This window comes from Misgurnus anguillicaudatus, chromosome 25 (assembly GCF_027580225.2).
Source record: "Misgurnus anguillicaudatus chromosome 25, ASM2758022v2, whole genome shotgun sequence".
Lineage (NCBI taxonomy): Eukaryota > Metazoa > Chordata > Actinopteri > Cypriniformes > Cobitidae > Misgurnus > Misgurnus anguillicaudatus.
The window spans coordinates 33,837,723-33,850,122 of NC_073361.2; the positions used below are offsets into that span (position 1 = coordinate 33,837,723).

At 38.2% G+C, this 12,400-nt stretch overlaps 1 protein-coding gene across 1 annotated transcript in view; it reads right to left on the bottom strand.

Moving 5' to 3' along the window:
- Positions 1–230: 230 nt before the first annotated feature.
- ptprma (protein tyrosine phosphatase receptor type Ma) overlaps positions 231–12,400 on the bottom strand; it is a 181,086-nt gene continuing 168,916 nt past the window's right edge. Inside the window, exons 24-34 of the mRNA XM_073864064.1 lie at positions 11,683–11,780; positions 8,134–8,250; positions 7,752–7,906; positions 7,532–7,667; positions 6,365–6,514; positions 4,263–4,436; positions 3,402–3,533; positions 2,967–3,092; positions 2,705–2,871; positions 2,253–2,386; positions 231–979 (exon numbers count right to left, since the gene is read on the bottom strand). Coding sequence (XP_073720165.1) covers positions 927–979; positions 2,253–2,386; positions 2,705–2,871; positions 2,967–3,092; positions 3,402–3,533; positions 4,263–4,436; positions 6,365–6,514; positions 7,532–7,667; positions 7,752–7,906; positions 8,134–8,250; positions 11,683–11,780 — 1,442 coding nt within the window. The 3' untranslated portion in view covers positions 231–926. The remainder of the gene's footprint in view (positions 980–2,252; positions 2,387–2,704; positions 2,872–2,966; positions 3,093–3,401; positions 3,534–4,262; positions 4,437–6,364; positions 6,515–7,531; positions 7,668–7,751; positions 7,907–8,133; positions 8,251–11,682; positions 11,781–12,400) is intronic.

Here is a 12,400-nt window from a genome sequence, read left to right on the forward strand (position 1 = left end):
TTTCTATTTTGAAAAGTATTCATTCAAATGCATAATGATGTTTTGTGAAACATATATGAATTTGATGTCATTTGAAATGACTGTCAGCTGACTTACCTTTAACCAGCTGGAGAAACACACTTTTAGATCAACCATTAGAAACATCTCTTAATGAATGTGAGCTTCCTGAAAAGATCATTTTCTTATAATCCAAAAAATCTGTACAGCACAAAGGACACGTGGACGACAGGTTGGCAGATATAGATATGTATTTATAGTTTTTTCATACCAGATAAATAAAAAGTTAACAATACAATCTGGTCACTATTATATGTGGAGTCCTTATGATAATAATGACCAAATTAAAACATGATTGTCACTCAGTGTGCTTCACAAAAACCATCAATGAATAAATTATCTGGTGAACTTCAGCTATTTACAATATAAACAAAACGATCACAAATACAAGCTTTGGATCTTTTGACGGGACGGTTCAGCGCGTGAATCGTTTCAGCAGTTTCTCCATCGTTCAACACAACAAACACAACGTAACGCTTTAATATCTGCACTGGTAATGCCACACGTGTTCAACTGTACATGCCAACAATTAATAAACAGAAGTACAAAAGCAAATAAACATAAACATGATAGAAAATAAACATCCACGTGACGTTGCATTCCACACAGAAATGGAAGTGACCGACATCGTCCGACCAAAATAAAAAGCCAGTAAAGATAAAAGGCATCAGTCTCTCGCTGAGGGTTCGTGACGGACGAACTGACGTGTGATCAGATCAGAGATGTGCACGCTGAGGAAAGAGTCCAGTGTGGATGATGTCATCTGTCTGATCCCATCAGCACTCGTTGGGTCGGTCCGGTCTGGTTTTAACATTCTTGTGTTGTACAGGGGGCTTATGGAAAAGAAAGGAGGGGGGCTGCCGTACAATTTACCCAGAATTCAAGTATTCCAGTGCCACTTCATAACAAAACTTGTATTGATCCAGCAGAAGAATAAAAACACAACCAGCAGGTGTCACTACAGTCTGATGAAGAAACAATATTCTCTCCTGTAATGTTTTATAAGCACTGAATGCTTTAGTGTCAATAAAATTTGACTGAGTCAGAAAAAAAAACAGTACTGTTTTTTGTTGTTGTGTACTGGACACATTCACATCACATTATTATTTCTATGGATACACTGATGAAATATTCAATAATGATTTATAGTTCTGGACTGAGAGAGATGATAGGAGGTTTAACCCTTTACAGGTGGGAAATGTGTGTTTGGCGTTACATATTTAAAACAATAATATCTTAGTCTAAACTTACACTAACCTAGAAAAACTATATATTGATGGAAAGTTCTCAGGTTGCGTTTTTCAAATTTCATCACCATTTTGCAAAAAGAATGATGTTGTAAGAGTAATTTTCTAAAATGTCATGGGCCAACAGGTGGGCCAAAGGTGTTGTTACATATTTATTATTACATATCCTATAAACTTGAAAAGATGGACAGCTCTAAGAATGTAGTTTTCATATTTCAAGGCAATCTGATGATAGAAATTGTATAGTGACATTCATTTTGTTACCTGTCACTAAACCTATAGAAATAGATATGATGATTATATATTTATAATAACACTAATTTCCTTCAAATTAAATCTATAAATCTTCAAAATGATTGACAACTTATATATCATTGGAAAGCTCTAAGAATGTAGTTTTCATATTTCAAAACCCTTTTGCATTAATAGTAAAGCAGTTCAAGTAATTTATTAATATGTGACAAAAGTATGCAGCAAACCATTGACACCTAGTGGCTGTTGTTGGTAAAACGTGTAAAAAAAGACATTTTTTGTGAATTTTTGGAACTACTTGAGACTTGTGGCTTTACTTTTGTAGTGTTTTGGGAGTAAACATTTTCATTTTTAAACATAAAATAAATAAATTCAAATAGCTGTAAGTAGTTATTGACTCAACATTCACAACTACAAACACTTCAGTGAAAAACTTTAAAGTGTCTTCTTTAAAAAGAGATTTTGCTTCTAGACCAAATAATCCCTCCACGCTCAATTGACTTCCATAGTAGGAAAAAATAATACTATAGAAATAAATGGGGTCCATGATCGGTTTGGTTACAAACATTTCTCAAAATATCTTCCTTTGTGTTCATCAGAACATTATAATGTATACAGGTAAACAACATGAGTTGAATGATGAGAGTATTTTTCAGTATTTTTGTGTGAATTATCTCTTTAAAGTCGTGAAACTCACCAGCAGATCCACCATGTTGGGTTTGTTGTTTCTCAGCGTCTTTACAGCGTGAAACACATCGACTGAATGTTGCTGTCTCAACATCTCACAGACGATACTGATGGCACAAAACGTCCCGCTGCGACCTCCTCCATTACTACACACACAAACACATACTGTAGTTCTCCTCTGTCAACACTAGGTGACGCTGTGCTACTGCTTATCAACTCACATCACATCATTTACTGTCTTCACAGTTTCAACAAGACTTTACAATTACAGAATCAATATGATCAGAATACTCAACACGAGATAACAAACTACATCTGGATTCATTTGATTTATTTGTTGTTTTATGTAAAATAAAAACTGCATTACAATCAATAATCTAACAAATCAAAATCATTTCTAAAGTAGTATTAAATGATCATGGTTAACTCGCTGACTAGTATACTTGAATTGTGTATGTGACTTAAGACAGTGTACTACGGTACGGCCCTCTCCACCATCATATTCCTCCTGCCATTTATCCACCTGTCTGATGAGTTTTAGGAAAGAGCGTTTGGAGACGGGTGTGTCGCGGTACATCGGCCAACCCAAAAACTGGAACTGCTGTACCATCCGGTAGCCATCCTGAGGCTGAAGAGAAGAGAAACATCACATGACAGGTCAGCATCACAACATCACCTTCTTTAATGGTGTTTCTGTGGATCAGTGTTTGCTTTCTTTCACACCCGTGCGGCGTTGTAGATCCGGAATATTCTGCTGATGATATCCTCCTCCAGATCAGCCGATACGAACTCCACCTGGATGGGACCGTGTCGATGGACTCCGTTCTCAGGCCAGTACTGAGGGCAAAGCTGCACACATCAAACACATATTACTCATTTATTACCGCAGTACAGGTGGAGTTAAACACTTAGCACACAATAAAGAACAATCAGCACTGAGAAACATTACACAAATTATCTGCTTTTGTATGTGAGTTTATCTGTGTGTGTGCATGCATGTGTGTGCGTCTGTGTGTGTTTGTTATTTTGTATGTGTGTGCGTGCATGCATTAGTGCACAGAACACGAGTGTGCATGTGTGTCTGTGTGTGCGTGCATGCATGAGTGTGTGTGTGTGTGTGTATGTGTGTGTGTGTGTGTGTGTGTGTGTGTGTCTGACCTGAGCAGGATCCACATCATTCAGCATGACTATAGATGTGCAGTGATAATCCAGCACGAGTCTCCAGAAGTCTTTAACGGTGTTGGGCAGAGGATGCTGGGTGACGATGAACGCAGACGGCTGTTTGTAGCTCTGTGAGATCATAAAGAGAAGAATGGGATTATCTGTCTGGCCTTGACTAATTGTCTGAAAGTTTTAGGTGGTTTGTTTGTTTCTGCACATATTCCACGTTGTATTAGCAGCACTTAGTGTAATGGAAACAAATGTGCTGTCACATATTTCACAAACAAAGCGTTTGCCAGTGAAGTGCATTACTGCATTTGTTTTCTTGCTTCACTGTTATGAATTGCTTTTAGTCGTTCGCTTGACAATGAAATGAATCAATTCCATCTGGTTTTGAATCATTTTCAATGAGCACGTAATTGTGAGCAGAGTGATTCACATCCATCACAGCTCAGATTATTATTAAGACAGATGTTCACGCACGCACACACGCACACACACACGCACGCACGCACGCACGCACGCACGCACACACACACACACACACACACACACACACACACACACACACACACACACACACAGGTGTCATTTCCAGCTGCTATCAGATGAGATTCATTGAGTACAGGTGAGTTTTACACTTTTTAGTTTAAACTGTGATTATTGTAACAGAATCTACTAGAAACATTTGATCATGTGAAGGTCAGTTAATACTTCATCAGTCTGATTACAGTAATATTCATGTTTGACTCTGATAGTTTGCATGTGTTTTGTTTATGAGTAATGTGGTCAAACAGAAAGTTTAAAGTTGCTGATCTAGAGACAGATTTACTCAATGTCACTACGGCAGACACATACGTCCATGAGAGCGGCATTGATGTAGTTACTGCTCTCTCCATCAATGGTGATGAGGAAGGGTAGACATCGGTCCGGTGGCAGGACGTCCATACAGCGATTCTTCTCATGGTTACGCGGTAACAGAGCGATGCTGCAGTCCTCAACCCGTAATGTGGGTGTTACCATATTCAGTGTCTGTCACGAGAGAGAGAAAATACACACAAGAAACACGTGAATCAAATCATACTGACACATTTACACATACACACGCACACGCTTAAAACATACATGGGCATATTTATAAATTAAAAAAAAATGGCAAAAGTTTTCTATAAGGAGAAAGATTTTAGAAAAAGGAGAACCACACTTGTGCATTCACATGCACGTACACATTGCAAAAAATGACTTTCTTACTTAGTATTTTTGTCTTGTTTTAACTAGAAATACCTTAAAAGTCTTAAATCAAGATGTATTTTCTTGATAAGCAAATTACCTAAGAAATTAAGTCTGCTTTTTAGACAATAGTCCCTTTCACACATACAGTCTTTACTGGTAATTTACTGGTAAATTGCAGTTAACATGTCATGTGTGAACAGAACCTTTCCGGTAAATCAGTGCTCCCAATTTACCAGTAAGACAGGTTGTAAGATTAACGGTAATTTGCCGGTAAGCACTGTGTGTGAACGAAAAATATAGCATTACCGGTATTTAGATGACGTCAGACCGCGCTGACAGATCGGGCGGGCCAATCAGAAAGTTTTTTATGGTGACGCGGTTTCCCCCAGACTGTTTACGGACGTTTCCACACAAATGTTGCTTAAAAGTCGAGCACACCTGAAGTTAACATCCTCATTTCTTCACCAAAGTTGTTTAAAACAGCTTACCATCTTATTGCCAAATTGCCGACGTCCTTAGCACACCATCTGTGAAGCCTAATGTGCAAACGCGCAGGTTCCGTTTGACGCCGCCTAACGCAATGTTGTTTGGTCACGAGCAACTTCGCGACCATTTGCCACAGATGTGAAAACAACTAAATACGGACCGTGGATATTAAGTCATAACCCGCCGTTTACAAATACGACACGGACGGAGCTCGCCGGCCGCGCGCCACAGGTAACTTCCGCTTTCTCTACGAGTTTACCGGTATTTAGATACTGATGTGTGAATGATGTCTTACTGGTAAAAAGACGGAGCGTCACTGCATGTGTGAACAGCACATTTTTGTATTTACTGGTAAATTCATTCTGGTAAATTCATGGTAATTTACCAGAATTACTGTGTGAAAGAGGCTACTAACATATACAATTTAAGTGAATTTGTGCTCAAAACAGGCAAAATGATCTGCCAATCTTGAAATAAATTTCTTTTTTCTTAAAAGGGCCATGGCATTTTTCCATGTTTAAGTGTTATAATTGGGTCCCCAGTGCTTCTACTAACCTAGAAAATGTGAAAAAGATCAACCCAGTAACTTAGTTTTGGTAAACCATTCTCTACAAGCACATGAAAAAATAGGTCATTGAAATTTGGCTCTCCTTGTGATGTCATAAGGAGCTCCTTATTATAATAATACCTCCCCTTAATCTGCACTATCCAATCACAGCACTGACATTTAGTGCAGAGAAAAGCACAATTGAGTTTTAATTGCAACAAACCACCATCATTGTGATCAGTGTTTGAATTTCATCAGCTCATTTGCATTTAAAGAGATACATTTTTGCACACACCTACAAAAGGGCAATTTTAACATGTTATAATAAATTATCTATATGGTATTTTGAGCTAAAACTTCACATATGTGCTCTGTGGATACCAAAGATTTATTTGACATCTTAAAAAAGTCTTGTGCCATGACCCCTTTAAACACTTTTCTCACCCCATTAGCAGATAATTTTGCTTGTTTTAAACACAAACTCACTTAATTTGTATATTTTTGTCTAAAAACTACACTTATTTTCTTAGGTCATTTTGCACATTAAGAAAAGGCATCTTAATTTAAGAATTTAAGAATTTAAGAAAGCACGCACGCATGACACACACACACACACACACACACACACACACACACACACACACACACACACACACACACACACACACACACACACACACACACACAGACTCACTCTGAACTCTTCTTTGATTTGACTGGAGTTTGTTTGGGGATCCAAGCGGTTCATGTCATAATAGATCGACCGAAGCTGATTGGCCGGGATTGTGGTGTCTCCACAGAGACACGCCTCCAAGATGGCATCATGTATGAAGACATACTGCTCCTAAAAGATGAATATATTAAACACAAATGAATACCAGATCCCAGTTTAACCAGTGAATCTCCAGTAATGTTTGTATAGCAGCATCTGATAATCTCTGATAAATCAAACTCTCTCTGATTCTCTCCATGTTTGTCCAGTCTGGACGTTCTCTCAGTGTTTTCTTTAAGTTCACAGTACAGGTCTCCTCATGGGTCCATTTAGATCAGAAAACCCAAGAACCAAGTGTGTTCGGGTCTAAAAGTTTCAGGTGTGCCTCAGACACGGGTCGGGTATAATATTAGCGCCCTCAGGTAATTTAAAATGAATGTGTTTTTGCTGAATGGTCCCAAGATGACCGGAACTATCTCGGGTGTCTGCATCAAGTCCTTCTTCCAACCCCTCTTTTTTTCAAAAGGACTTTTGACATTGTGTTAATAATCATTAAGTCAGACCTGTCAATCAATTTTGAATCTACGCTGTAGTAACTAGGTTGACTGGTCTGACTGGTGCACGCCGGGTTAAAAAAAATTGCACTGGGTCAAACTCTGGTCTAATTTTCTCTGGTTTGTCTCGGGTCGAGTGTTTCTTTTAAAAAAAGTTTTTAAGCATGTTAGGTAAAAGTGATTGGGGTCTTTTCGGGTCGGGTACATTTCTTTGGATCTGAGAAGACTTCTAGTTCACGGTCAGTTCTGAGTTTCTCCATCACAGACGTTGACCTGACAGATTGATGTAAATCATTTATGAAGTGACATTTAAAATATGCCTTTGGGTCGTCATTCTTCAGAATGTCTTAGAGTCGGACCTGCTGGGCTGAAGTGACATCACGTCGAGCCCTTGACCGCGAATGACGGTCAAATGACATCTCAGGCTACACAATTCATACTTACAGATCAGTGCTACACATATCCCCTTATTCTTAATACAATTTACTCAAAGAATATACCAAGAATAAGTACAATAATTATTATGAATAAAAACAAACAATATGATCATAAACTCATTTATTAAGCAGATAATTGAGTGTTTCTCATTGGTTACCTCAGTCTGCACCATGTTGACTCGACGTGACCTCAGTTCTCTCACACAGTTGTAAATGTCCACCACACCTTCACGCTCGGCCATGTCCAGCATGATGTCAATGACGATGAAGCAGCCGGTTCGACCCGCGCCGGCGCTGAGCACAAGAAAACAAACACGCATTAACACGACGATCAGAGCGTCATGTGTGCCAGTGAACCGAAAACGCTGCGAGCGTCACCTGCAGTGCACCACCATGGGGCCGGCGTTAGCCGGATTTTTCGATTTAACCCTCCGGACGAATCCCAGCAGTCCCGTAGCGTGATACGGCACGCCGTGATCCGGCCAGCCGGTGAAATGAAACTGTCTGATCTCTCTGATCTCATGAGCTCCTCGCTGCCGTGAACAGACCAACAAACAGAGATAAAGATGAGACCAGAATCCTCTTGGCATTGTTCATACTAACACCCCAAATCCAGTAAATACCATCTGACACAACAACTGGTCTGAGAACAGATTCAAATCTAACACACAGACAGCGGATGAAATATTCACACTCAGACAGAAACACAGAAGAACAAACACACAACACGAGTTATTGTGTAAGCGCTCGTCTTTAAAACCTTTTCCACAGCGAAGGTCCGGATGACGTATTCAGACAGCAGTTGTGTTTCTATCAGTGTCACCTTCATGTCTCTGTAGATCTCTGTGTCATCAGGCCAATACTTACAACATTTCACCTGGAAATACACAAACAAACAAACATCACATCAATATAAGATCAGTTAGTTTCACAGATGAGGCTTAAGGTTAGTCCTAAACTAAAACACATATTTGCACATACAGATCTTAAAATAACACAGTGCTATTCATTTGTCTCAAGATACACACCAGTAATGTTTATTAAAGATGATTAAACATTTTAATTTAAGTTCGTGCTGGCTTTAGCTAAACCTTGTCTGTGAAAGCAGGCCTATGTGTCTTATTTTAAAACATTATGGGATTTCCCGGACAGGGATTAGACTAGTCCTAGACTAAAATGCATCTTAAATTTAAAAAAGTCTTGCACTAACATATCTTAACAAAGGCCTAGTCCTAAATTAAGCTAAACCCTGTACGGGAAAGCGCCCCTAAAAGTATTTTTATCAAAGACCAAAGTCTCATGCTGTTATATATCAGATATTTAGTTTATGTGTCTCAGATAGAGAATATATATCACATCCTCCTCTTTACCTCCATTATTTCATCTCTTCATTAACCTTCAAATCACATCCAGAATCTTTCCAGCAACATTATTCATATTCTGATATAATGTTTCCTGTGATATCCGTTCATGATGTTTATCTGCTGGTTTTCTCTGTAAATGTTGTGATAATTGTGCTTTAATGTTTGTGTGCGTTTGTCATTAGAAAGAGCGTTCGCCTGAAGACCGATGTGAGTCTGGAAAGACGGCCGGTTGTGTGATGCTATCGGCTTTCTGCTAATGATGAGTGAAAATTAATCGTATCATATTTACATATTCAGTCTTTCATTTCCTCAAGCTCACTGACACACCACAAACTAATAAACATCACAATAAATCAGAGCGAACGGACACAAACAAGCCTTTCTCTTTTATATTATTAACATTCAATTGCATTATGAATTATAACCGTCACAAAGAAAATAATCATAACAGACTCTTCATTTCTGGGTTAAAGTATGAACATGTTTTTTTTTTTAAGGTTGTAAGGTTTAAGGGCATCTAGCTGGCCTACTTCTATCATCATCATCATCTGATATAAACCAGCACTACATTCAGATTTTAATGACTTATTAACCACTCAAATGTTATTCCAGCCGAGACTCTTTTGTTCTTGTCAGATATTAAGATGGGGCTTTAAAAATCCCATTAGTCGAAGGCAGCAGATTTCCACAGAGATTTGATCCCTTTCTCGCGAGCCACAGACTCTGACAGATCCTAACGTCTACACCAATAACATTCATACAAGAGAGATGACGGCACTTTAATCCCAGATAATCTTCTTCTAACAGTGTCAACTTTAAATGTCTTAAGAACAGCACTGCTGACACGTTTAAAATCCTCTGATATAATCTGCTTACTGACTTATTATAACACACAAACTAGATTCTTACAGCTTGTGTAATATCTGACTGTTCTGGGTGTAGATATGACTGAATGTTTATGGGATGTTTCTGATGTCAACAGGTGGTCAGGACGCTTTTAATATGACTGGAGACAAACACAACAGCACACGGGGAAATCTACTGCTAGACATCATTAACAACAAATCACACATTTACATGTCCTGTGATGACACACACAAACACACACACTTTATATAAGAATCCTGTAATGTAGATCCTATAGATTAATGTCGTCAGCTCAAATAAAACGTCATATGCAGATTTTTCATTAGTGTGTGTGTTTGTGTCTGTGTGTGTATTGGAGTTGATATGGGACAGCTGGATTCAGAGGGCAGTCGTGTGACAGCTTGATGTGAATATGGTGAATATTAGAAGAATTCCCAGCCTTCATCAGTGAGGAGGAAGAGCAGATGGTGCTGTTGATGAAGAAGGAGGGGGTTTGATTTTCACTAAAGAATGCAGCGGACCACCGGGACCAATCACGTGATGAATCCTAGACATGTGTGTAACTGTGGTCTGAGGCCGAATCTTACTGGTTTCTGCTTTTAGTACTTCATACAATGCTGGAGTGACATAACAATATTTGAAGAGTTTGGTTCCAAAACACAATAAATCCATTTTGACTAATTTCTGTTAAAACATAGCATCTTTAGGTTATAAAAACATAAAAAATTAAAATCCATAACATGTTTTTGAAAGATTTATTATAAAACAAATTTTTTTTCCACAATTTTTTTTTTCGAAAGGCTATAAATCTATTCAATCAATGTATAAATGAGCATTCATATTTGCCATGTTATATTCATTAAGTTGACTAGTGGTTTACACTGATTAAAAAAAATAAACATTAATGGCATTAACCAAAACACTTACTTTGTCATATTAAGATCACTGTCATTGCTGCGGTTATACTTGACGTCGTCGCTTAATATTTTTCACAACGATCAGCTGTAAAATGTTTTGGTCCTGCTCAATTTTCGTTGACTTTGAGTGAAATTATGGAAAGTTATTCATAAGATCCGCTGGGGTCAATGTGTTAGCATGACAGAATCTTGATGCTGTCAGGAGAACAAGCGGTCGCCTCTCGCGTAAATTATAAGATGTTGATGGCTTACGTTTCTTTCCCGTCCTTGAAAACCATCACAGGTTTATCAATGCTATTAAAGTATTATTTTGTTTTTGTTTGTTTGTTGATCACGAAGTACAAGATGAGGAAAACTAAGATTCGGTGTATTCAACGCGCTGCCATTGTTTGTTTACATTGTGTGGAATGGTGCGCTGTGATTTGTGGAGCGGATTTATTGCATTCTGTAAAAAGGAGGAGTGGCGTTTATCGCATTTTGGGAAAAAGGGAGAAAAGATGACAGAATAACACGGCGGATATTAGATTTTGCGTAAAATTAAGAATTTACTTTTAACTACTGACCTGATATAATATTGATTTTGGCAGTAACTCATTTTTTTTTAAAATGGCGTTTATTGTGTTTTGGAACCAAACTCTTCATTTCTTCCCCATTCCCAAATGTTTCTTCATGTCTTTATGATCAAGTTTCTGCTGGATATCGAGCTCAGCATGGAAAGATCAGTCCAAACAAACTCAGAGAAGAGAAATAATAAATCTATCTGATTCCTGTCTGCCATTGCTTGGACACACAGATCACAGTTACAAGCCAAGCTCACTGAAGGTTTAAAACTTTACAGAGTAAACTCTTCATATTAAACTGGGACAGGAGAAAGTTTTTGAACATCTGCAACATAAAAAACACTTAAACTTACAGAAGATCTAAGATTTTATTCTCAATATTATTCACTACTCAAACTTTTCTTCATTGCCCTCCAGATATTCATCATTCCCAACAGTGTGCAGTAGATCTTCTCTGAAGGCCTTTGTTTTACATCACACACGTTTACTACGGTAAATCTGCAGAGACTTCTTTTATCTCGAATAGAATCGATAAATCATCACTTGTTCATATTTCTGATGGGTGTGGAGTAACCTGATCTCTGATCAGAGGAAAACTCACCCGGCCTACTTCCACCAGATTGGTTACCATGACGATGGTTGCCGTGTTCTCCTGCCACACCATCCTCCAAAAGTCATAGATGGTTTCCTGCATGGGACCTGATGACCAAAAATACAACATCATATAAACATCAGCTAGTTTACAGTCATTAGAAATAATAAACACCAAAACTGATACAAAAAAAAAAAAGTTTGTTATTTTTGTTTTGGATTATGGAGTAAAATATGAGCGGGGCATTTAAAGGCTAAAGCGAATATTCCCCTGAGACAAACAAACACAGCGACATTCCGAAATCCTGAAGCTCTTTGGTGGATTTGGTGAAGGGTTTAACAGCCGCAGATGTTAAAATATCTCATTTATAAATGCGGATTCGAGCAGATTTCTGCATCTGTGTTTTCATTAGAGCTCCAAATCATCTTAATAAGAGCAGCGTGCGAGTAATAAAAGACTGCGGCATGAGGAATTAAAATCACACGTTTCATTAATTCTAATTAACATTGTTTTTAATCAACAGCAAATCCTGAAATGACTTTTGACAAACTAATTAACTCACTGCTGACGCCCTGAACTACACAACAATACACAACTATACACCAGTTTACACATTCATCCACACACAAACTCATCCAGCTCAATGTGACTTTGCATTCGGCTGTGGGCTCAACATCACATCTCATTCTCTGGTTATCATGTAAACCTGATGCATTTATTCAACATC